We start from the raw sequence: 26,070 nt of genomic DNA on the forward strand, positions 1-26,070 counted from the left end.
GAAAGGCATTATAAAAGTACAAAATAACCAAACATTTTAGAATTTATATTTTTATTAAGATTATGCTAATTTTAGCTGCTTCTATATTTAAGCTAACTCTTGAGATTGATCCTTTAGGCTCTGCTGATGGTTAGTGGGACATCTCATGGATATGCAGAAGCATAGTTCTTTTGGGTTTGCTTTCCTGCTCAGCCTCTGTAACATTTCCCCTGCATGCTTTGGCTAGACTAAGATTATGCCATTCGTCTTCAAGGTGCTTTCTCTTGCTTTTATCTTCCTTAAAACATGATGAAATTTCTTTACAAATCATACGTGATGAAACATATAGATTGTTTGAGTTCCTTTCCATGTGTCGTGTTATCTTGCTATCAGTTTTACATCAGTTGCTTAGTGTATAAATGAAAGATTTATTTGAGAATGGGGTCTTGTCCAGCTATGCACAGTTCCCCTCCTTCCTCCCTCCTGTGCAGACTTAGGGGAAATCAGGAGTGGTCTTGTCATAGTAACATTTATGAAGGCTCAGTGAACATTTAAGCACACAGTGGAAAAGAAAAACATCTCTGAGAAGAACAGAAAGGGTAGCTTCAGGACCATCCCAATCATTTCTTGACACAAGAGCTCATTTTCAAAGTTTTTATATTCTATTATTAGAAATCTCCCAAACCTATACCTATGACCATTCCAATAGTATTTCCAGTTTTTGTAGAATTTACTTGGAACAGATAAGAGTCTGTAATATCCTTCTGCTCAGCATTGCAGTTCTTTTAAAGTTTATCATTGTTATTTCAGGATACATAGCTCTTTCTTGAGCAGTCAAGACGTATCATCATCAAGAGCCTCATATTAGACTTTGTGTTTTCTCTGATGACAAATATAGACTACGTTCTAAAAATACATCCTAAGCCAGAGAGATACATCATTATAAGTAACACACTTGAGAAGAGTCAGAGGATGTCTGCACTCTCCAAAGTGGCAGTTACTTCACTGAAATAAATAAGAAAGTTTGTTTAGAGTGCTCAGTCTGCTTTGGTAATGCAAGCTGTGGTTATGAAGATCTCCTAAAATTTTGTTCAGAGTTATTTGTTGAAAGCATCAGGTGAATAAATGTTAAGTCATTGTACTGTGGCTTGCAATTCTGTGAAGTATAGGATTCTTCTTCGGGCTCAAGTCAGGCAGTCATTAATGACAACAGCACTTCATAGTGAGGAATGATCTTTACAGAGGACTGGTATTCAAACCATAGTGAAACCTCAACCAGACAACCAGACCAAGCAGCCCAGCTAGTGTTTTTTTACAGTATTGATATTGCTGAATGTATGGTCAGAAAGGGAGAGAGATAAATCAACAGAGACTATGCCTTGGTGCATACACTGAGGTTCAGTGTGGTAGTTAGAATGAGGAGTCAAGGGGATTAAAGACTCATTCGGTTCACATATATGGCCAAATATTTTGGTCATTAAAATATGTAACAGTAAGCTTATAATACTCACTGTGTTGTTGTCCTTCATCTCTATCCTACCAGTAATTCAGAGGTGAGAGCAAATAGCTTTACAAGAGAAGACAACTCAGTAACTGTGCTGGAGATGGGCTAACCATGGCATAGTGCGGTTTAATATAGCCCATGTTTTCCAGTTCCTTCTTCCCAAACATTTAACTGAGTGAAGTGAAAATAAGGCCTTCATTTAGCAAAGGGAGACTTCCATATGTGTATTTGAAGAGTATTCCTGACTACAGTGCTTTTTCATCCACTTCTTTTACCAAGAAAAGAGGAGTCTGTTTGTTTGGTTAATGGATTGATAAAGCTCTCGTTCACCACCATATTACAGAGGATTCAGAAGATTCTCATGAAGAGCTACTTATATCAGTAGCAAATGATCTCATCTATATACAAGTGTAACATGCTATGTCTGAATTGTTGATTTAACTGCCCTGGAGGAGTTGGCCTGTATTGTAAAAGTATTTCTGTATATATATTCTAATTCAACAAGTGAAGAAACGGTTGTACAACAAGTAAAATCATATCTATTTTAATCTTAAATTCATGTGTTTCAAAAATTCTGAACAAGATGTAGGCTTCAGATCTGCTTCAGTTCTTGCTGCTTCCTGAAGAGCAGCCAGGAGAAACTGCGAGAATGCCTTAGAATGGAAAGAATAAAGGAGTTCCACTTCCAAGAAGTACTGGCACTGTCCTCAGACAGCTCAACAGTTGTAGGTATTATGGAATTTTGCTAGTCTGTCTGTAATTATCCAAATGCTGTCAAGACTTGTATATTAGAGAATGGAGAACTTGTCTGTTTGGACCTTAAATTACAGTCCATATTTATTCTCATCTTCCTAAAGAAAAGACTTTATGATCAGACTGCCTTTTACAACTTTTCTTTCCATAGTTTCAGTTTATAGGGTAGATGAGCTAGGAGATTTGCTGAGTCCTCTGAAGTCAAGGGCTCATTGTAGGAAGAGAGCAACAGATTTAGCTGCTGTAAACAGAGCACAAAGAAATTACCTTTTTTTTGACGTGCACGTGACTACAACTAAATACACAGAGAGACGAAGCCAGGACAATTTCTTTTGCCTCTAGCTACTTTGAGCTGATAAATGGCATCATTCTGCTCTCTACAGATTTTTTTAAAAGACCGCTGGAACCTCAGTCTGCAGAGTGGACAAATTTGATAATGCACTGAGTCTCAGGAGAAAAGGTAGAGTCATTCTATTAAGAGTAGTTACAGAAATTAGCAAAACAGGAGTTTAACTTTTTAACTGTCTTTCCAACTGTACTTGATCTCCTAGACGTGATCTTGCAAGTCTTTCCAGTGCTATAACTCCTTTGGAAGTGAACTTGCCTTGTCATAGAAGAGACCATGTAATGGAATCGTTCAAGTGATGTGCTATTATTTCAATAGCCACTCATGTTTATCTCTTTGAGTATTAATACTTGGCAATTTCTGATGAAGAAGCATTAGTGTCTCAATCAATAAAGTTATCTGTTTATAGGTAAATGTCCATCTTTCATGTCCATCTTTATTAGAAATGCAATAAGGAGTACAGTAGTTTCAACTCTTCCATGCCAATAATAAAATCTTACGCAATATTGCTGACATCACCTCAGCATGGATTTGTATGGGCCAAGACCTAAGAACAATCCAGTCTTTGCTCTCATCATCACTTTCAAATTCCAGCATGGTAAATCATAAATATTCCTTGTAAAGTAGAAATTTTAGCATTTTTTGTTTGTGGAGAAAAATTTAGAAACATAACTCCTCTCTTTTGGTTTTTAATCCAGACTTAAGAATTTTTGGACTGAATAGATTTTTTTTCTTTCTTTTTTTTTTTTTTTTCAAATAGAGTGCATTTGTCATTCTGCTTTCTGTATTTTACCCCAGCTAAGAAAATGTATTAAAGTGAGAAGAAATAATGTAATTTGGATCCAGTGTCCCTACATTACAGGTACAAATGAACATGAGTGCTCCTGGCTGAGCTGATATTACTCTGGAAGTCAGATGCCTGTGCTGTGCTTACCCAGTGTGTGCAATATTCAAGCCTGTGAATAAAGAAGTTCCAGAATAAAATCAATTCAGTAAGAGGAGGTTGTTGCTGACTGAGGTGAAAAGTCCTGCATATACACTACTGTCTACTATATGCACCAGCAAACCCTGCTGCAGAGCATCTAGTTGCTACAGTAATTATTGTAGAGACAAATGATGTCACTGCTAGAGGGCAAATTGAAGAGCTTCATGTCATCAACTTTATTCATATCAAAGCAGAAGTGCTTTAAAAATCTATTACAAAAGCAACAAATCTGAACATTTACTTTTGTTTGGAAATTCTAGACATACTGAAAGCTCCATTGTTTTTCAATAAGATAAAATTACAAATGTTGAATTGTTTCTTTAAAATACTTTATTGCAGTGCCACAAGTTGCTTGGAGACAAGATATTTTCTAATCACAGTCTGCAGATTATACTAAGCAAATTGTAAATATGGCTGAAAAAATAAAAAAGCTACAAACTCATCTACATGTACAACCTTTTACTCCACTGGAGAAATTTTACTTGATTTAAATACAGCAAGACAAAACATCTTTCCTGTAAGTGAAATTCAGGGCCTACTTTTCTAATGTATTACATCTTTAGTGTACCCTCATTAATTCTGAAGTTACATCATCGGAATCTGTCATTACATTCTCTGTAACTTGTGTTTGCTGGATCCTTTCTAAAAGTGCATATGCATTTTCAAGTATGACTAGCTGTTAACAAAAAGGTGTCCCTACAATAAAACTCCTTCCTGACAGCTCCTGCTGCAATAAGAATTGCCTCATCTTTTGAAATTCTTTGTTACAGCTTAGGCTTGAGCAGCATAAACCTCACAATATGTCTCAGACACTTCACATTTTACTTTCTGTCTGAATCTACTTCTTTTTGTAAGAAGCAATCTTGGAAAAAATGCATCTCATTCTGATTCTTGAGGTGTGCAATCGACTGATTTTCTAATATTTCGAAACCGGTTCTTACTGCACATTATCAGTCGATACATCCTCACTTGTCAAGCATCTGATTTCCTCTAATAAAAACCATAATTTATCCTTAAGTGGGTACCAGCAGCCTTGTGGCTGTGGCAATACAGAGCTCAGTATCAGGTAACCACTGACTGTGTGTATATTTATATATATATATATGCACATACAGGAGCCAGGATGAGTTTTGCAGTTTGTTCTGAACTTTCCCCCACTGTAAGTACCCTGCTAATAGTTACCAAGCTGGCTCAGGCTTGTTTCCTAGAGCTGCTCTGATACATTTGACTGCAATATAGATATTCCTTCAAGTTTTTGCATGAGGATCAAAACTACTAGTTACAAGCTGAAACTTGTACATCCATCTGATTTAGCAACAGCCTTTCATCTTTTTGACAGTTTTGCATCAACTTGTTATACAATAAAAATACTGTACATGTAAGAATCAAATCCATCAGTTGATTATGATATTTCCTAAAATAGATAAAATGGAAATGTCATGGATACTACTAAAAGCTTTTTACTGAGTGTGAAATAATGTTTCAAAAGGTGGACACTTCAATACCTGAAGTTACTACAAGAAATGCAATGTTTGGGAAGTGCTATATTCCCACAAGCATTTGTTACTCTGACTTATGCTATTTAATATATGATATTTAATATCACATTTCAGCTGTAATCTTGAGGGCTGATCTCTAGATCTCTGTCTCAGCGATAGCTTACCTCATGAGGCTTCTGGGCTCCACTTTGCAGCCCACAGAATGTGAGTGAAAGTCAGTCCAGAAGCAATGTATTCACATTGCTGTGATGCATGTCTGAGCTAAGCAGCTCCATTTCTCAGCTTTCTCTCTTTCTAAATCTCAACAGGACACATTAGCTTGAGCACATTAGCTTGAACTCATCATATCTGTTGGCCTGACCCTGCTGTTGGCACTTGTTTGTATGGTTGTCTTGGTTTTTAAAGAGACTTCTCCATGGTATTGTAATTCACAGTATGCTTTGCAAGACTACAGGATGAAAAAGTCTTGATTCAGTCTTGAAACATATGACAATAAGTAGGATTTTATACAGCAATATTAATGCTTATTATGCATATAGTTTGTGACACTAAAGAGCAGTTACAGAAACACATTCCCTAGCATTAAAAGCTTACAATCTAAACAAAATACATTGCACAGAAGAGATCAACATAAAAAAAGCAGAATCATTGTTTTCTTACTTTTAGTGTATGTCTTGCTAACATATGGGATTGTGAACAGAGCAAGGAGTTAAAGGAGTTATTGTTATTTAAAATCAAAGATAATGAAGAGAGGGGTAGTTTGAGGAATTATTCTAAGAGTGGCTCAAAGAAATAAAATTATAGAAGGGACCTGTGGCAGGACAGAGAACAAAGGCATTATAGAAAAGATGCAGAGCAAAAGATCATTCATGACTGGGAGGTTAGAAAAATAGGAAAACAGTGTAGCAACAGAAAATAGGTTTTAATGTATTTACTTATCCATATTATTGAAGTTACAGACACTGACCAAGATGCTGTTGCAATAAGCTTCTTGCTTGATGCCTGGATATGTGACAGAGATTATCCCAGTTCTACTCATTTCAGTGAGAGCTGTAGAGGAGAACTCCTTTAGAGAGCAGGCTGAAGACTTTTATTAGCTGAAGGCCAAGGTCAAAAATCATACATAAATTTGCATGAATAAAGGCAGAAACAGTATGTCCAAATGGTGGTATGAGTCTTTTTCATACAGTAATTGCAGCCTCTGCTCCCTAAAAACATTTTCCTGTGCATCAACAAAATAGCCATTTATGGGAAGTAAGGTAAATATTACAGACTGCAGTTTTGAAGAAAGACTTGCTGAGCAGCAGAGGGCTAAATGGTAATAGGCAATGTAAAAAAACCAGCATAGGCAATAGCATTCCTTCACCCCACTGGTTGATGTAAGATTGATTAATAGAAGTAGTAGAATAAAGATATAAATTGGAGTAATTCCATCCATCCAGTAATTCCTAAAATAATGTATTTCTACAGCATTTTTCACTGCAGGCATTTAGAATTTTAGGAGCTAGGCCACAGATACCTCAGCTGTTCAGGTTTATTGAATATGCTTTGGAGATTATTTTGACTGAGCAAACTGATGGATATCAGAAACTTCAAGTATTTCTTGATGTCTAGCTGCTCTCTCTTTCATTTTTGTACCTCCAGTTTAAATGTCTTGGTAATTGTTTCTGTGCCTGCATTGTCCATAATGATAAAGGAGGTAGAGCAGTACAAGGTTAAAAATGGACAACAAGCCAACAGCAACATTAAATCCAATGAAAATATCTGTGAAGAACAAAAAATAAATGAAAAGGGAGTTAATGAAAGACATATGTGTATACCATTTTAGATGCAAAGCTAACAGTCTAATTACATATATGTACAATGGTAATATTTCTGGCAAGATCACATTTACTGAGAGATGCGACATAAGAACATATACTTCAGTCGTGGAAATTTATAGATTGCTTCCTGTACATAGGTAAATCTTACTCCCAGATTTCCATAGGGCAGGAGGGACTATGTGTAGTTGATGGAAAAAGAAAAAGTAGTTTCATCAGGGATCAGCAAAATGGTGAATATATGCAGGACAGGGGAAATAATGGGACTATTGAAAAGTAACATGTATTGCCTTGCTCTTCTCCTCCCTCCCAGAAATAATATTCAGGCGGGAAGAGGTTATCAGCTCTCAGGTGTTGGTAGTCCAAGGCAAATAGCCACCATATTTGCATGGATCAGCTGCACTCAGTACAACTGAGTACAGTGGTATCCTCAGTACGTAGTGCATATGGCAGAAATACAGATGCACAAATCTTACCATGCATTTGCAAGCCGTTTTTGCTTTGCGTCTGCAGAAAGTCTGATGTATCCAACATGCACAGGACACTTGTATAACACCCACATCCATACTTCTCTTAGACATTTTCAACAAGTGGAAATCTAGTTTTGGCCATGGCCTTTAGGCAGCTCCTTTTGTGAATATGCTAATTTAATTTCTTCTGATATTCCTTGTCCATAGTAAATCTGACCCACACTTAAAGGGAAATCTATTGATTCTGTGAAAGGTACGAAGTTTGGAGCCATTGATAAAATATCTGCTAATGTCTTATGTGGAAAATACAGAACTGTTACACTACCTTTCATTTTGTCTTTCTTCCCACATTCTTTTGACCAGTTTTCTGTAATCACAGGAGAAACTAGTTCAGCAAACTTCTCAAGTGGACAAGAAGAGGTGCACCCTGGCAAAGTGAGGAGATAAGGATCCTTTGAAGTGTCGTTCCGATAATGCATTTCGATGCTATATTGCCTGATTAACAACATTGAAAAGCTTTTTAAAAAAGGTTCTTAAATAGAAGGTTTCCTACTTTGAGACAACATGTTGGAAATAGGCTCTAACATCCTACTCTAGAACCTGTTCTCCAAGAATGGAGGCTTTGTGAAAGACATCTGCAAAGCCCACTTTGCCAAAGCTGGTTATTTAACTGCTCAGATCACCAGTCAGCTGAAAAGCTCCTTCTGAAGGCTCCTTGAATGGCACCAGCCCTGGATTCTTCTAAGCCAACTGGCTTACTGTGGGAGTTATGTCGTGGAAATGTTCTTGCTATCATGTGAAGAATCAGGAAAAAGTATTTTACCATTTACTTCCCTCTCATAAGGCTTGTTTTACCTCTTCTTCCTGCCTTTCATAGCACACATGCACATCCAGAAAACATAATTTTCTCTAGTTTTAATATAACTTTGTGCCTATGGGCTGGTCAGTGAAGTAGCCATTAAAATCAAAATTGTATCTCCTCAAATATTTGAGAGAAAAATGGTTTTGGGGAAGAGGGTAGCAAATTCTAAACACTCTTTCTTGCATAGATAAGAAGATACTTGCCCATTGCTTTCTTGGTAGAGTTCAAAAAACTGGCAAGCAGCATATGGTGGCAGTTTTCCATTGAAAATATTGAGAGCAATCTGGAGGGCCCCAAGTGTGGTGTCATGCTATTGGAGAAAAAAAAATCCACCCTTTACACTCAATTAAGTCAACTACCATTCACCCAGAGTAATGAGACAAGAGTAGAGAGGAAGTGGAAATCAAGATAAAAGAAAACCTGTGTAAATTTGACCATAAAAATGTGTTCAGTATATTCACCATTGGGAAAAACATGTTAACTGATTACTACAGACAGCAGGAGGCATTTCCAAAGAGTTTCTGCAGTATGTGTCTTACACCATCTGGCAGGATTTTGAAGACAGATACTGAAGGAAAGCAAGATGTGGTCTGAGTAATAAATTTAGTTTTTCAGTGCATTTTCTCTTTTCCTTCCTTCAGTAGTGTTTTTTGTTCCAAGGTCAGATTAAGGCAGTGTAAGGTAGTATATTCTAAGGCATTTCAAGTGAAAGTACAAGTAATTTTTTTCAGGTAGTATACCAGACAAATAGTTGTGTGCAAAGACTATTCTCCTTACTTCCACTTCAGAATGTTTTCAATTGTTCCTTCTGTTTGGATTCATACTATGAAATCTCAGTTTGACTTCCATTTTTATGGGATCAGTTACCCACCCACCTGCAGTTTCTTCATCTACCCGTTATCCCCATCTTGCAGGGATCATAGGAACAGGAGCTGAAGGCAGGAAGTCCAAACACTTTGATGAATAAATTTTGCAAGCATCTTTAGATATAAATATATCTGCTAGACCTATTTATGTTCTAGTCTAGCAGCTATGGTTTAATTATTATTCAGGTTCTGGAATTTTTTAGGCTGATCAGTTTCAAAAATAACAGTATACTTGTACTCAAGATATTAAAGCAGAAGTGAAAAATCTGGATGCACTGCTTTTTTCCTTTTCAAAAATAACGTAGTAGCACTAGAAACGTGTAGAAAGGACAGTGAGAAAGATTTGAGGTATCAAGTAGTTTCTATATGAGAAAAGATTAAATAGGGTAGGACTCTGTCTTGGAAAAGGAAATCTGGAAGAGGAATGACCGACAATAGTAAATTCATGAGTGACCCAGAAAAAGCGAATAAAGTGTGTTTTTCTTTAACATTGAAGTCATTGTCACAGGATGTTGCAGAATCCAAAAGTATAAATGCATTTAAAAAGTGATTAGGTAAGTTGATGGAAGACAGTCTGTCAAGAGATACTAAACACAGAGAGATTCTGTTTCAGGAAGTTCCTAAGACACAGATTGCTGGAAGGTTTTATCACTCTCTCCTGGCATTATTCTCACATTCATCCCTGCCTTTGGCCCTTGTTAGAGACAGAATAATGAATGAGCTAAGCAGATCTTGGCCTGATGAAAGTGGCCCTCTTCACCCTCTAAAATAAATAAAATAATAATAGTAGTAATAAAAAAGAACCCACAGAGAGGTTTGGAGGCACAGCTGAAGTTCTGCTATGTGCCAGTATCTTTGGAGCACTTCAGGAAAGATGCAGCTAATAGAAACTGCACCATTAAGTTGTAGGAATAATGAATGGTAAAATGCATAGTTTTCTTTGCCAAATATAGTTTAACTGAAACCGAGGTGAGATTCATGCCTATACTGTGTTCTTGCACTGATTGGTGTTCAGCTTGTTAGCTGACTTAAACTGTATTATATTATTCTTTCATTTAACTTACTTTACTGGTAAAAATCACAGCAAGATTTATGAAAGATGAAAATACTCACTGCAGAGTAGACCTCCATTTTTCTTGGTTTTGAAGAATTGACAGCTTGTTTAATACTGTTTAAAATAATATTCACAAGGACACCTTAAAAAGATGGGAAAAAAGGAAGTGGAAAATGAAGGTATAATGTATGAATGGAAACAAAAAAGACAAAATATTGTGACTATCAAATCTAAGACATCTACTCAGGCCTCATACTCATTTTTTAGTTTACTAAAATTTTGTAACTCCAGAGAAGATATTACAGAGGAGAAATATATGATTCATCATCCAGGTCAAGTGAAGAGGCAGGATCACAGGAAATCATCTAGAACCATCCTGAGAACTGGGGATAATGACACTTCCAGTTCTGTTATGCTGAGATCTTCTCTCCATCCTTTTTTTTGTTTGTTTGTAGTGTTGAAATAATGACAACTGTGCTGGTCTCTTCATCTCTACATGGCAAAGAAGTATTTTAACTGTTTACTTCCAACAAGTAACACATTATTGCTTCTTCATTTTTTCCAAAGCTCTTTTGTACTTCTTCTCCAGCCCAAAGGTATTCTAAAGCCAATGGGTGAGGGCAGCAGAAATTCCCTGAAGCACAGTTTATATCATTCTAAGCAAAGAGGATGTAACTGGTATGCCAGTGAACATTAGATAAATAGTCTTGGCCATGTGATGTGGTCATCTGCCAGCTAGTGGGCTTTACTGCAGATTGGAGCCTCTAATTACTGTGTGTCTTGACCAGTGGTGTGTATGCCTAGGTGATAGATCTGCTAATAATTTTTTACCTAGATCTACGCTGCTCAGTAGGTGCATTAGAAAGCCTAGCCTCAAATGTTCCAGCCTGCAAATATTCAAGCTCAATTGTTTTGATTTCCTACTCATGGATACCTGGGAATCATATGATAAATTCCTGGGTTTGTGTCCTGAAGTAGTGTCAGAAGGTACAGCACAGTCTGTGTGCCCCCATTTTGGAACTAAGCAGTAGTCCCAGTTCTTGTAGTTCTTGCAATATAGACATAACTGGAATCTCTCAGCTTCTATTCTGATCAGACTGTTTTGGAGCAGCTTTATATCACTCAGAGAGCTACCAATGTGTTGCCAGTGTTTTGACACAATATATAACCAGTACATCAAAGGGAAAAACAAAGAACAGGAAACAATTCAAGGAAATGTTGGAGAAACAACTTAATCTAACCTACTGTAAGAAAAGTAATGATCATAACCATGAGAGCCTGATTTATTCCCTTAATTTCTATATTTTTAAAAGTCCTAATCCCTTAAATAATCTGGAAAAAATTAAGATATTAATTTTTGCACCTTGTTGCAGTATCTTATCCATGCAAGTGCCAATGTTCAGCACATATTTACTTAATACGGCATCCAATGTCCATAGTTTCAAATCATGGGTTTGTTTGAATAATTTTGCATTAGTAAAGTGACAGGATGTTGCATTTTATCATAGGTATTATCTCCTCCTTTCTTAGAGCTATGCATTTTTTGATTTACCTCCTTGTAGTCGTGATTTCTCTTCTGTTTTATAAACCCCAAATAATGAGAGTAAGGACAATTCTGCCAGTTTTTCCATCTTGTCAATTACATCTTTGGTGGCCCATACAGGGAGAGTGTAATTGTGAATACCCTAGTGATAAAGGAAAACAAAAGAATGTTTTTAATTCATTGGTTTCCATCATCCCATCATCTACCCTCACGCTACTAAGTTTAGACTTTCTGAGGCTGTTCTGCAATTCTTTGCTCAGTGCGGTTTTACTCTGGAGCATGCCCTGAAACACATTTTGCGGGAATGGGGATCAGTCTGAAGTGAGTGAATGGGCAGAGCAGAAGCACCTGTGTGAAGGTGATTTCTTGTAGGTAAAATGTGTTCTTGCTATAGAGATACATGTTTTTGGTGAGAAATATTGCAGACATATGTCTTCTTCTCTTCCTTTCTCTGGGTCTTCAGGTTATAAATATCTAATTTTTTCTGCCTTTCCATACAGTTGTGCCCATACCAGTTCTAACACTGGGCAACTAGAGACGAGTATCACTCTCCAGTCATGTAACAGTAACAGTGACAGTGTCTTATCATGTTTAATTACCTGTTTGTAGAGGATGTGTTCAAAAGCCTTAATACACTGCTGGTAGTGACTGGGGCCAAATGGAATTACCCCATACTTGGGGTCAGTTTGGGCTTTTTTAACTGGTAGCAATCACCGTCTCAAAAATTTTTAACTGATAGGTCATGATCTTTCATGATCTCTCATGTTCAAAATCTTAAGTATTTTCATTTTTACATGTTGATGGTTTAAAGCTAATAATTTCATTTCTCTGTTAAAAATCAGAAATACATTATAGCCAGCACACTTGAATAATTCTATAGCAGCATATTGGGAAGGGGGAAAAGGAAATAATGGGCATGGTAACAGTGCTTAAAACGTGAAATGGAAATGACAGTCTCCCAAGGTGTATACCATGCTTTGCAGTTATCTCTTACCAAAGCACTACAATATAACTTAGATTCAAATTTAAAAAAAAAAAAAAAAAGAAAAAGAAAAAAAGAAATGTAGGAGAGAAGACAACTCATTCCAGTGAAAACACATTGCCTAGTTTCATTGAAACCCCGACGCTGGAGTTACGTTCTTCCCCAGCACCTATTGATTTATTATTACCTCACAAAGTAGAGTATCATATGTATTCCAGAGCTGGAAATTGTCCAGTATTTTAAGATGGTTTAGTTCAAGCCCTGTGTTAACGGCCATTGTTTGTAAAAAACCCTGTGGGGAAAAAGTGAAGAGTATACTACAAATACTCAAGCATACATGCAGATAGATTCACTAACACCCAACCTTTTCACAGAATTCTCACAGAATCACAGAATAAGCTGAGTTGGAAGGGACCTACAGGGATCATTGAGTCCAGCTCCGGCCCTGCACAGAACACCCCAAGAATCACACCGTGTGCCTGAAAGCGTTGTCCAAAAGCTTCTTGATCTCTGTCAGCCTTGGTGCTGTGACCACTTCCCTGGGGAGCCTGTTCCAGTGCCTGACCGCCCTCTGGGTGAAAAACCTTTCTCTAGTATGTAACCTAAACAGGGTTTTAATTTTTTTCAATTTATTTTTGCATTTTAACAAAAGATAAAAATGCAATTCCATAACTTCTATGACTTAATTACCTTCCTTTTTCTCACATCTCGGGGGGGTTTTTTGTTTATTTTCTCTTACCATGTATGGTTGTATTCTATTTTGAAATTCTTTAGATGTTTGTGTTTCTTGCTGAAGTTCATCAAAACGGGGACAGTTGGGCAGAGGAAAATTCAGCCTCTGAAACATGAAAAGCAAAACTTAGAATAGTTCTAAAATTATCAACACTCTTCTGTTTTTTCTGTTGCTGAGATTAATGGTGTAGTAGTTTTAGGTAGATTCATGGCTGTGCTTGATCTACTCAATAATTGTTTGTTTGGGTACCTTAATCATGAATTGAGTTTACATAGGTGATAGACTGTGGTAGTTTGACTTTTCAATGGCTACTTGATACCATGATAGGTTGATTTCCCTCAATTGAACTGATTTTGGCAAAAAGAAATTGCACATGTCTGTCAGGGGATTGCTTTGACAAATGGGTCAGGGTCCATGGCGAGAAATTTTAAGAAGCCATTTCCCTCTCATTTTCTGAATCCCCCCAGATATAACTTAACTCCACCTGGTCCTGGAACCTAAATTGCTTCTGCATCTACACATCCAGCTCTCCCAGTACATTTTGGTAAGCATTTTAAATACCACTTCATAGACAGAACTTGAAACGAGAGTGACAAATAAATTGTGCTCCTGAAATATCAAAAGGCTATCAGCCTCAAGGCTCTGCTCTTTAGAGATATGGTTCACTTTAATAACTCCAAGTGTATGCATTACAAGGTCACATGATAGTACATATTTGATCTGAACAACATGTAAATACACGCATCCTTCAAACTCTGAGCTCTGTCAAGTATGGTTTGTATCAATTGCAGAAAGACAAATGATACCTGATACAGCATAAAGTGCCAGTGAAAAGCCGTGATGAACAAAACAAGCTTGTGCTGGTTCAGCGCTTTATGTCACATCACCAGGGCATTTTTGACCCAGCACTAGTATTATCTTATAACATTAACAGACTGCACTTCCAGCATGTCTCCAAGGTGAAGTTGGCAGCAGCCACCAACTGACCGTAGCCCACTTTCACTTGGATGGATTTCCAAGGGTGTAATTTTTCTGTAACAGCAGCACATTGGAGGACGAAGGCTCAAAGCTGCAATATGAAACTGGGGAATGTTGTTTAATTACACAATAACAAATGTTTCTCTCACTGTATGTCTTAATTATCCCTATCTAGTTGTTATTAATTAAGCCACTCCCTTTGGCTTCATTAAGCAGTACTCTACTGTTGCCTGTCAAGTCTTGATAGATCTCAGTGGCTTAAAAATAAGCTGTGATTATGGTTTTTTACAGGACCGTACCTGGCTTCAGTTTCCCACTTTGTGTTGCTTGGGGCTTGAAAATACCTTCAAACATCTGCTTGGTTTAACAAGGGAACAATGTTTTTTCCAGGTGATTTGCATATATAAAAGGCATTTTGAGTTGCTGCAGAGGTGTGTTTGAGAGAAGTGTCAATACCCATTCCTGAAGCAGCCACAGAAGTGATGAGGTACTAGAGACTCCTACAAATGAGCTTGCCTTCCCGAAACAGGTTATTACATTGCACTGTGATTCCCCTAAGGGCTTTGAGGTACTATATGGACAAAGCTCTGACCACTTTGATGCTTTTTTGTCTTCTGTTGAAAGAATTTCCTCTGGTGTCCCACATTTAAATAACAGTGACAGCATTCTTTTCTGTTGAGGAACAGGGCTAAATTTCTGGCTGAATCACACGTTTCCTAATCCAGTTTGCAGAAACCCTTTTTCTCTGTACCTGCTTTCAAACATGGTTGCCAAGAATGAAGGAACATCAAAGGGGGAGGGGTGTGGCAGCCCCCTGAAGACTGAGTCCATCCTCTGATGTTGGTGACAGGCAGTTATGTAATAGGGGGTTTGTACAAATTTCCTTAAAGTCAACTTCTGTCCTCAAAGCCAGAAATAAACGAGGCTTTCTGTTGGATACACTGTTCCTTATGCAGTCCTTGTCACGAGCAAGTGAAATTAAAATCTAAACCTGAGTCAGCCAGAGACAGCTACATGAAAACTTTTTCTACAGGACCTATTATTCAGGTAGGTCTACTCTTATGATCTGCAAGAGAAGTGCTAGGGTTTCGTTAAATGTTTCTATAGCACTGAGCATAAAAGAGCCCTTGTCTGTAATTAGAATGCCTAAATGCTACCAGAATAGGAAGGTAATAATTTTGAGGTCATTACATTGGCTGGGGAAAATTCAATTCCTTGAATAAACTATGGAACAAACTTGCCAAAGAGACAAGATCTGCCCAGTTGAGTGGTGTTTAGAAAAGCGCTTGTTTCCTGTAAAGACTTAGGGCAACTTCCCCAGAATACTGTCCAAAAGTGTTCTGGTCAGAAGGAATGACCTTGGAGAAAATGGTAGGGTATATGACTATTCAGGTATTCTGCAACTATGGAAGGAGGATTTTCATGTAGCTATTACAGTTGACCTATGACATACTTGTCAGCCAGTAGCTGCATTTGGTATTTTCTGTTATATTGAACTCAAAAAGCATAAAAATGTTTTTTAGCTTTTTTCCTTTTTTTTCTGTTTTTTTTTGCTTATGTGGAAGTTTAAGACTTTATAGAATGCTTCTAGCCAGTACTCACCTGCTCTGCTGATTTTTGAAAAATATGAACTGGAATGGGTTGCCAGAGAAGCTCAGGGTTCCAAATTTGGCTGCTAGTTGGTGGAAAGAGGCCGGAAAGGTATGACTGGGCACTCATAATGGTGCGATCATAATCTGTACTTTGGATGTAAAACTGAAAATAGAATGGCAAAGAATTAAAGATGAAATGGAAACTGTAATAACAATAGGGAAATTTTACCCAACTTGTCAATCCTGACTTCTTGTTTCCAGTTTTATGTGTTTACATAAAGTCAAAACAGTGAAACCATAACTCAGCTTTCTGGGGCCCTACTTCAGTTTCATAAATGGAATTGCCAAAGCATCTTTTAATTTGGAATCTAACCCTCAGACTGAACTGAGAGAATAAGAAAGCATCATTTCAAAGAAGAAAGTTCTCTATCTTTTGAGATTCAGAAAAACATTGGTACATGTAGACATGGGGACATGATTTAGTGGTGGACAGGTTAACAGTTGGTCTTGAAATTCATAAAGGTCTTTTCCCACATAAATGATTCTATGATCTATCAGTGATACCTCAGGAATATTAAGGTACTTAAAAACATAAACATCTCTTGGAAGCATAGCAAAGGTCTTTCATACCTTCCCATAATGCATCCCTCCTATATAGATCAAAATGTTAGTGGTGTCTTCCCCATGATGGATCTTTAGTGTATGATAATCACATCCAAACAGCTGTTAGACCTCTCTTTTACAGGATGAAGTATGTAAGCATGGCCCATCACATGACTGGATAGGCATTTATCTTTCAACAAGGTAAAACAATAATGGGTCACTGTATAAATTCCCAACTCATTCGGTGGTGTGGAGCTGTTCAGTGTGGGAAAATTAGGCTGGGAAAGACCCAAACAGAATTAAGAGCTGAAAGTTAGACTTTTTTCTGTTTTTAACTTGACATAAGTCTGACTTTCAAAAATGTTCTTCTGTTACCTTAATTTCTCCATTAATGAAATGAGTATGATAATGTGCTTTTATAAGTCCATAGTTCTGCTATGCCAGAGAAATGTGCTCCAGACAGATCTGCTCTATACCTCTTGCCGGTTGTATGTGCTGTTCAAGAAGCTGGAATATCTTTCCCTCATGTACTGTCCAAGTTCAAATAGCTGCTGCATTCCAATCTGTAAGGCAAGCATATGGGTGACTACCAGATTAAGGTGACTGGAGGGTTTTAATGTAGAAATGTCTTATCTTTTTTTTTTTGTCATTAGCAATCAGCTTTTAAGTGGTCATTAACTGTACAACACTGTTATTGTGGTTTAACCCCAGTTGGCAAATGAACACCACACAACTGCTCACTCACTCTCCCCTGTTGAAATCAGGGAGAGGATCAGAAGAGTGAAGGTGGGAAAACTCAGGGGTTTAAAGACAGTTTGATATGCAAAGCAAAAGCCAAACATGCAAGCAAAGCAGCACAAGGAATTTATTCACCACTTCCCATGGACAGGCAGGTGATAAGCCTCCAGGAAAGCAGGGCTCCATCACAGTTACTTGGCAAAACAAATGACATCAAGATGAATGTCTGCCCCTTTCTCCTTCTCCACCAAGTTTTATATGCTGAGCATGGCACCATATGGTACAGTGTATCTCTTTGGTCAGTGGACATCAGTTGTCCCAGCTGTATCCCCTCCCTACTTCTTGTGCACCCCCAGACAAACTCAGGGTGGTACAAGAAGCAGAAAAGGCCTTGAATCTGTTTAAGCCCTGCTCAGCAGTAACAAAAACATCCCTGCATTATCAGCACTGTTTTCAGCACAAAACCAAAACAGAGCCCCATACCAGCTCTCTCTCAGCCAAAACCAGAACAACTGTGTATGTTTCAGGTGATCTAGAATTTTTAACAGAAATGTTCACTTATATCTATGAAGAAATTATATGTTCTGAAATGCTAAGGTTGCAAAATCTGCTACAGAAAGGCAATGCTCCTGATTCTATACAAATACTGTTTCCACGGTGCTGTAGATCTGTAGACACTGATCAACGTTGTCCTTTACAATGTATGTCACTTAGTGACAGCTGAGAGAGGATGACTGACAACCTAGCATTTATCATTGTCATTGCTCTGTTATTTGTTCAACCTTGTAAATTTGTGGCTTACATTTCATGCCTTAAGTAGCATTCTTCTGTCTTTGCCTTGGTGTGCCTGCAGTTGTCTTAGGTTGCACACTGTCTTTTCTCTTATTAATTTCTAAAGCTTGAGCTGAACTTTTAAACTTCTTCCTATCAGAGAAATACATTCTTACTACTGTTCCTAAAAAGATAGCAAAATAGCAAAAAGCTCTCAAAAAAGTCAATGCCAAAGCAGGAACTTCTTCTTACTACATAAGCTAGGTACCTAAGATAGTAATGCATTGTTTCAGTGATTGAATTTTACAGATATTTCAAGCCTCCCTTCAAACATTAAACAGTGAACTGTCTCTGTTTCATACTTCTGCACTATGACAAAGTGTTATTAGGAAATGCATTGGCTTCTTTATGCTCCAGAGCTTCATATGTCAAATACGGTCAAAGACCTAAGGCTTGATGTTAAAATGCCAGAGCAACAAGTAGGTTCAGAGCATCCTAGTGAAACTCTGGACAACAAGTGGCCTTGTTAGAAGACACGTTGTCCCCAGAAGCAACCTTCTCCTGCGAGTCTTCTGTTGTTTTGTGGTTGTCAGTCCAATGATGAGATGTGGACTCCTCACTGTGGGCTGGTGTCATGCCTTTGTTCTGTCACAGGGCTCAGTGCTTAATGGTCATTAGAACTTCATCAATATTAACAGTACAGTGTTTAAACTTGCCATTTATTTGAATGCAGACACACTATCAAGAAGCTGTTGCTTTTAGGAAGGTAGTTATAAAGTTATGGTGAACAAGATTTCAATTCAACAATAGCTGAATTAATAACATTGTAAAGTGTTTATGAATTACTGGTTTTGGTATTTGCTAATAGCAACTATCAGAACTTGGGATTTGCAAATGCTTTAGTGACACACACAAAAAACATCTCCCCACTTCCTCTTTTAGTAGCATTTGTAAGTTCTTCTAAGGAAGTCAACCTACCTTGGTGAGCTGTCCAAACCCCTGGGGCCATTCGCTTTCTTTGTGTAGATCAGTTGGAAAGTTTACAATTGGCGTTCGGTCACCATGTCGGAAAACCTAACAATGTAACCAGTAAAAAACCCTTGAGTTCATTACTGTTAACAATCCTTTCTTATCTAACTAGGAGTCAAGCATACATTATACTTCCAGTATAATTTTTCAAATGAAAACATTGGAGAGTCTGCAGAAGCCTGGTCAAGTAGGATGTGAATACATCCTTTACATTCAAGAATATGTATAATTAGATAGGAATTAAGTGGGCATAAGCCTGGTGATTCTTCCTCCTAGAACATAAAATTAATCACCCAAGATGTTGATGTTGGGATTGCATTCACAGCTAGGCCTCTAGACAGGAAATCTGACTGAATTTTGGAAACTCAGCACTTCTGAATATTAAGCCAGTTACTGATGTACTTAGATTAGTATTTCATTTCTTTGTCATAGACATTTGAAATTTTCCAGTAACTGTTTTTTTCATAGAAGTATCTTTAAAAGTATTTCTATGTACACATGGATCTTATGCTCAATTTCTCAATCATCCTAAAATATAAAGATGAAAGAGTATAAACATTCACATTGTTATCTTAATTAATACTTCCATTATTAATACTTCTACATACACGTATAAAAATATTTTTGAAAATCTGTAGGATTTTATTTCTATCAAATTCTATCAAATTCCGTGAGAGCAAAGAGTTTGGTTCCTTTACTATCCTGGACACTCCAGCATGGTCAATATTAGTGTGATGCATTCAATCATATGATTTTTAATAAAAAAAAATTAAATGAACCTTTTTTGTATTTTTATTCCAGCATACAAAGAAAATGACAACCCTAAATTAAAATATTCTGAAAAACAGAATTATCCCCCCATAGCATATGATGTGTGGGCTCAGAAAAATTAAATTCATAAAAGTTTCATATGAAAGGAAATGCTGGAATACAAATTCACAGGGCTCCAGACAAGCTGCCAGGATGCTGATTCAAACTTTTGGAAAAATTTATCTTTGCTTATCAATGTTCCCATCATCAGCTTAATTCCTGACTTAGCACAATAAAATGACAATGTAGCAGCCTGGTATATTTGTTAATAAAATTATATTTATTCCTTAAAACCTCAGTAGTATATAATTTGTTTATAGTTAATACTCTCCACTGCCTCATTAAGCCACATCATTCTTACCTAGACATCAGAGAGGGTTGTACACTCTAGTTAGTTTGCCACTCCCACTGGGAGGTGTTTCATATTTATATTTTTCAAAGTAAACACCAGTGGTGTGACTTAATGTTTTAATTACAACACACACCCTTTCCATCAGCTTTCTCTATTAATGTGAACAAACCTGTGCTAGAGCAGGTACTTCAGAGATGGAAAATACTATCCATTAAAGGCAAATATAATTAGATTTCTCCCTCTGTTCATTTTCTATAATAGACAACAAAGTTTGCTAGAGTATAAGTTACCATTAGAACCATGTAGAAGGCTGCTTATTATGTTTTTTGTTTTGCTAGTTGAATTTCACTGACAATGTCGGCAACCCAAAATGAATCTTTTGCAGCAAATCAAGGAGGATTTTTCACCCTCATCATAAAGTTTGTTGTTTGGGGTTTTATTTTTCTTCTCTATGCAATTTTTAGTTATCTTTAAATCTATTTTCTTACTAATTTGGAATTTCAGTTGGTTCTTGATAACAATTTCTCAGTGTACCCATAGTGAACAGGAGAATAAGTAAAGAGCTACAGTGTCTGGTGGCTGATTCAGTTGTGTGCAAGAAAAATGAATGAGAAGGACTTTTGTACTGCTGCACATTTCCTTATGCTGGCATACATAGGTGTCAGGTAGGATTCATAAGTTTTTCTGGACACGCTGGTGCCTGTGTGAAGAATGAAGGTTTATTTCCCTATTACAATATAGCTGCATCCTCTCTTGTTAAATTATTCAACTTCACAGAAAAGCATTTCTATGGGTAACTGACAGCTGCTCAAACTGACTGACATGTTTAAATGACTATTTTTTATGTCTATTTTAGGCAGTATTTAACAATAGATCCACACTTGGCCAATAAATATGCCCTTTTTATTATTGAAAAATCACTGACAATGTGTTAGATTTTAAATACTGGTTTGTGATGTTTTATGTTTAAAGTATGACATAACCCTGAGCGTGTCACAACAGTCATTCTACAAGTCACAACACTCAACCCCTAAAAGCTTTCCACAAGCTGGAACAGAGTAGCATTTTACCTGAATAGAGGTTAGTGTGCAAAAAGATCAAGATCAAAAGATATATTGAATATATGAGCAGGAGCTATAAAGAATAGTATTTCATTCCTTTGTAACCTTAAGAAATTGAAGGAGTGGAGGGTGTGTTCTTCTAAAAAGAAGCACAGTTTCTTTAAGTCCACACAAAGTAAGAAAGAGTTCACCTCCTTGTTCGTAGTTCTGCACCTCATTGCAAGGTGTCACATAAATATGATATGAATACTAAGCTGGAGCAGCAAGTAGGGAACAAACACTTAAAAAAGCAGAACCCTGTTTTTAGGAATTGAAGGACAAAGCTTCTTAGCCAAATGATTTTTGTATGTGCTCAAACCTTGCTACTTCTGAAAATGACCTTGCTTAAGCTGCAGTTGCAAATGAAACAATGACGGTGTGGACAACCACTTAACCTAAAAGACTAACTTATTCACTCATAGTTACGTCTTAGGAGACTTTTTTAAAAATTTGAAACTGTGTTTTTCATTAGAACACCAGATTATAGGTGTTCATTAGAACACCTGATAGGAAAAGAAGGTGTATTCCTACAGATCTTGCCTTACTCATCAATATGTGTTTCTGAACACTCATAATTTCAGCTTTGTTAAAAATGATTTGTTTCTTCAAATTAACTTAAAAACATTTGTTCTGCAGCATTTATTACTCCTGGCCTACAGATTGCCTTCCTGACCTTTCAGAAGACACAGAACATGGCAGAATGAGAGAAAAGGAGAAAGGAAGCCTCATAAAAGGTGAAAAGACACCAGAAATCAAGAAAGAAGGGAGGGTGAGGGGAATGTACACAAGAAGAGCAAAGCAGATCTGTTTACTATATTAATTTTGGCACTCCTTTTTGAAGTGCTTTGCCTCAGTTCTCAAAAGCAATAGGTGGATAATTACCAAATCCATTACCCTTTCGTTCCACTCTGATACAGCTTGAACCTGGTTTGGTGTCTGGGTTCATCCATTCACTCTTGGTAACTTTGTGAGTGTGATCACTTCATATGAAAATGGTCACATGACTCAGACTTTGGCCAGCATTTGCTTCCATTGTTGTCAGGTGAAAAATCATATTGGAGGCAAACTGGTGCAGGGGAGAGGGTGAACTGAGAACATGGCACATGTAGTATACACATATATACATAAGATCTTCCTTTAGAAATGCCAGTGAAGTATCTGTCTCTGAGTGATAGTGAGCCTCTTGCAGACACTTTAATTAACAGACTTCAAACAAAAAGATTTCTTACTTTGAAGCCAGCAATAGGAATGAAGAAACAAAAGTCAAGTGGAACCATCAATCTGCCAGTTCAGGGAAACCAGAGATGTAGAAATACTGAGCATGTTTAGTCAAAGTTTCAGATGGCTTGGCTTGATTAGACTAATCACGCTCAGAGACAACACGCTCAGTCAACACTTCCTATCCTGAGCTGTAAGAAAGACATGATGAAATCACAGTACCTCAGCAACCACACCTCTTTGTATATATGACAGGTGAAATGTGTGCGTGTGTAGAGGCAGAAGTTACAGGGAAGAACTTCTTTAAACAGAGGCAATAAATCAGTATTTCATTTCTACTTGGGTGCCTGATTGTCCTAAAGTTCTTTAAATTTAAATTCTGCCTTTAATCTTAAATTCAGTGCAAAAGAGTTATGGTGAAGGCTAATGTTTACATGTAAACAAGGAAATTTAAAAAGCCTTTCCACAAATTGGCTTGAATTAGAGCTTTTCAGACAAAAGGACTTGTGGCCAATAATCAAAACGCACAGAATCAGCACGAAGTTGGAAGTTGTGAGGAGAGAGTGAGACAGTTTCTCAGGCACAGCACAGTTCTAGAAGTGAGCAAAAGCGAACATTTATCTGTTTTTCTTCTCCTCTGCAGATGTATTTTATATTGTGCAGTTCTGCTAAGAAAGTTTTAAAAAGTCATTGTGACAATTTTCACAATGCAGTAATACTCCCAGATGAAAATGTAGTAACTTACATAGGAGAGCTGGAGAATGGCTGTTCAATTATCTCAGAAAGATGCCTTTTAGACTTGCTTTGACTGTAGCAACATCCCCATTATATCCCATTATATCAGTGATATGCTCTGGGGTCAGTTCCTATTCTATTTATTTATGCTAGTAATTCTGTTCCTACGAAAATTCAATTAATGAGTTCAAAAGGCAAAATTAGAGTATACGTAAATGATGCCTTGAGAAAAGAAAATGTATACTGTGATAAGATTAAACCTATTGTAACTTTTTAGGTGATTGGTCAGCCTAAACAAAAGTAACAGGATTAAAAGGAAGACAGGTTAAATGAAATTTTTTGACTATTTTAATATTTATTGTGACAAGCTACCCTAAAAATTGGGGGTTTTTTTGTTAGGTGGCTGCAGTTATGGTAAGCAGCTGATTTTGGATAAGAAGCCTCTATCTCCATAATGGTAAGCATTTCCTGTAACTCTCTGCAAAACCATGACATTGTCAGAACACAGTAACAGCTACAATTCAATAAAAATCTCATTCCTCTCAAGGAGTTAATGCTCCAAGGCGTGCTGTTTTCATCTGTGTGTCCATTTCTCCCTGTTATCATTGAAACAACATTTAAGTATATTGCTATATACAGAATGTTACTGGAATTAGCGTTGGGTCCCTGCTATGTGTGGTGTCTCAGCAGAAGTAGGAACTGGTTTTTCCTGTGCACTCTGGCCTCCCTCCAAGCTGTGCATCTACAGTGCAGCCAATAGACAACTGTGCATGAAATACTTTATCTAGGGTCAGATGGTATGTTTGGAACACAGTATTTCTGCCTCTTACCTGTATGCACGCATAATGTCTCAGAGAAAGGCTGAAGGAGAAGATCTTCAATTGCCTATTTATAAAAATTTATTCCAATCCCCTCAACTCTGTATAGAAAATATTCCTTTGGGCTAACTATTCTTTATCATTATACCTTTTATTTAAAAAAAAAGAATGAAAAGGACTATGGTTCAACCTTCATGATCCAAAGTATTACATTGAATTAATCGCTCTTTTTCTAGAGATATTTGAGAAAGTGGCATTGAAGTAGTGTTTAGCTACTTTGAAATAGGAAATGGACCAGCAAAAGAATTATTAAAGTCTGTTTGCAGCCTAACTGAAGTTAATGCAACACATGTCAAATCTCTACATAAAAATGCCTATCTATTTCTGTTTCTCAGTGTACTGCTGTGACAACACAGTTATTGTGAAATGGAAATTTGTGTGTGTTTTTGGGTGGTAACTTCTGTAACATCATAAGCTTCACCTTCCAAGCATAGAAGAGGTAGTCCATAATCACCAGCTCTCACATTATCCATTGGAGTGTCAGCTTAAACTAAGGAAGAATAGGTAAATGTAGACTTTGCATCTCTTAACTCCTCTGCACTATGCATCTACCACAAAGTCAGTTATCTTGGAATAATAACTGGAGCTTAGGAGATGAAAATTCTAATAATTAGAGACATTTTTGTCTTTCTTTAAGTAAGGTCTTTAAGCTCAGTAAGCAAAAGGGCAGCAGTAGTTATTTTAAAGTTTGAAGACAGGCAAAGCAACTGCACACCTTGTCTGATTCAACAGACATGTAATTCTGTCCCTGTATTCCCCACAACAAAACAGAGAACAAATCTACTTACTACAACCACAAACTTCAGTTCTCGTGCTGCAGTAGTCTGTTGAAGCAGAATGAGAATAATGTGAAAAGAAAAACACAGGATCCTAGACGGGTTGGGAAGCCATATCACACCCATGCTGACAGAAGAGGAAAAAAGGCTTTGTAGCTCCAGCAGCTGCTCAGGCTGAACTGTGAGACGTCAGGCTGTACTTTCAGAAGGGGTGGAACTGCCGCCGGTGCATTTCAAATCCAAGAGGAATGTTGTGTGACTACGCAACAAATTGCATCGCCCTTTGTTTTCAAATTACTGTTTACATTCTTTTAAATGAAATCATAATTCAGTTCCTTTTTTTCCTGTAATATTTTTCTCTTTTGGGGTGTAAGGATGAAGTTAAAATACAAAGGAATTGCTGAGCATTCCTAATGCTTCAACCTACCTGTTCTGTTTTGACTTCTCAGTGCTTGGAATTGTTCCAAACTATAGCATGGCCATGAGGATGAGCTCAGAACCAAGAGCTAGGCAATACTGTTTCTCTTTGCTGCTCAGCCAGTCCACTTTTCAGCTTCCTTCCCCTCATTTGTTTGTCCTCTTCCACATTATCACTGTGAAATCAGAGTAATTATTTAAAACAACATTTCATGTGGGTTAAAATTTTCAGTCCCTCAGATAAAATACTTGGATAAATCTTGTGACAGGTATGCTCTTTAAGACCCTTGCTGGGCAGTTATTTGCTTAATTTGTGTGGGGTTTTTTTTCCCCTTGGAGTATTCCTTTACTTCCCCTTTGGAACTGCTTATCTTTTTTGGCCTCCAATCTCTAAAAAATTTCTAGTGAACAAGTCCTGGAACTCACATTTTTATTGTTGCTCTTACAGTAGCTCACTGGCTTTGAGAAGGTTGCTCAGCTTGCCTCTGCTGACTTCCTCTCTATAAAATAAGAATAATTACACTTGTAGACTTGATTTCGTAAGCATTTTGTGAGTAAATGAATTAGTTTGCAGAGATCTATAAGCAGAGTTCTTTAAATGCTAAAACTTCAGGTTCTTTGTGTATTGTTGTTCCATTCCTATCATACCCAAACCTGTCTCAGGGTCCTCTGCTGAG

General features: G+C 37.2%; 1 protein-coding gene across 1 annotated transcript; it reads right to left on the bottom strand.

Annotated features, from left to right (window-relative positions):
* Positions 1-3,719: 3,719 nt before the first annotated feature.
* On the bottom strand, positions 3,720-25,182 carry LOC125324522 (prostatic acid phosphatase-like). The gene is made up of 11 exons (XM_048300482.1): positions 24,989-25,182; positions 19,057-19,152; positions 17,046-17,132; positions 15,977-16,129; positions 13,403-13,501; positions 12,851-12,955; positions 11,691-11,823; positions 10,198-10,280; positions 8,422-8,528; positions 7,682-7,851; positions 3,720-6,830 (listed from the first exon to the last, which is right to left on the bottom strand). The coding sequence occupies exons 1-11, from the start codon at positions 25,100-25,102 to the stop codon at positions 6,712-6,714; spliced, it is 1,266 nt and encodes a 421-aa protein (XP_048156439.1). The 5' UTR covers positions 25,103-25,182; the 3' UTR covers positions 3,720-6,711.
* Between the last annotated feature and the right edge of the window lie 888 nt (positions 25,183-26,070).

The sequence above is a fragment of the Corvus hawaiiensis genome, chromosome 1, assembly GCF_020740725.1.
Source record: "Corvus hawaiiensis isolate bCorHaw1 chromosome 1, bCorHaw1.pri.cur, whole genome shotgun sequence".
NCBI classification, from domain to species: Eukaryota; Metazoa; Chordata; class Aves; order Passeriformes; family Corvidae; genus Corvus; species Corvus hawaiiensis.

Coding starts and splice junctions, on each gene's coding strand:
- LOC125324522 (XM_048300482.1), bottom strand. CDS start 25,102: ATGGGTGTGATATGGCTTCCCAACCCGTCTAGGATCCTGTGTTTTTCT. Junction 19,153..24,988: donor AACTGAAGTTTGTGGTTGTA/GTAAGTAGATTT, acceptor TTACATTGTTAG/GTTTTCCGACATGGTGACCG. Junction 8,529..10,197: donor AAATGGAGGTCTACTCTGCA/GTGAGTATTTTC, acceptor TTTCTCCAATAG/CATGACACCACACTTGGGGC.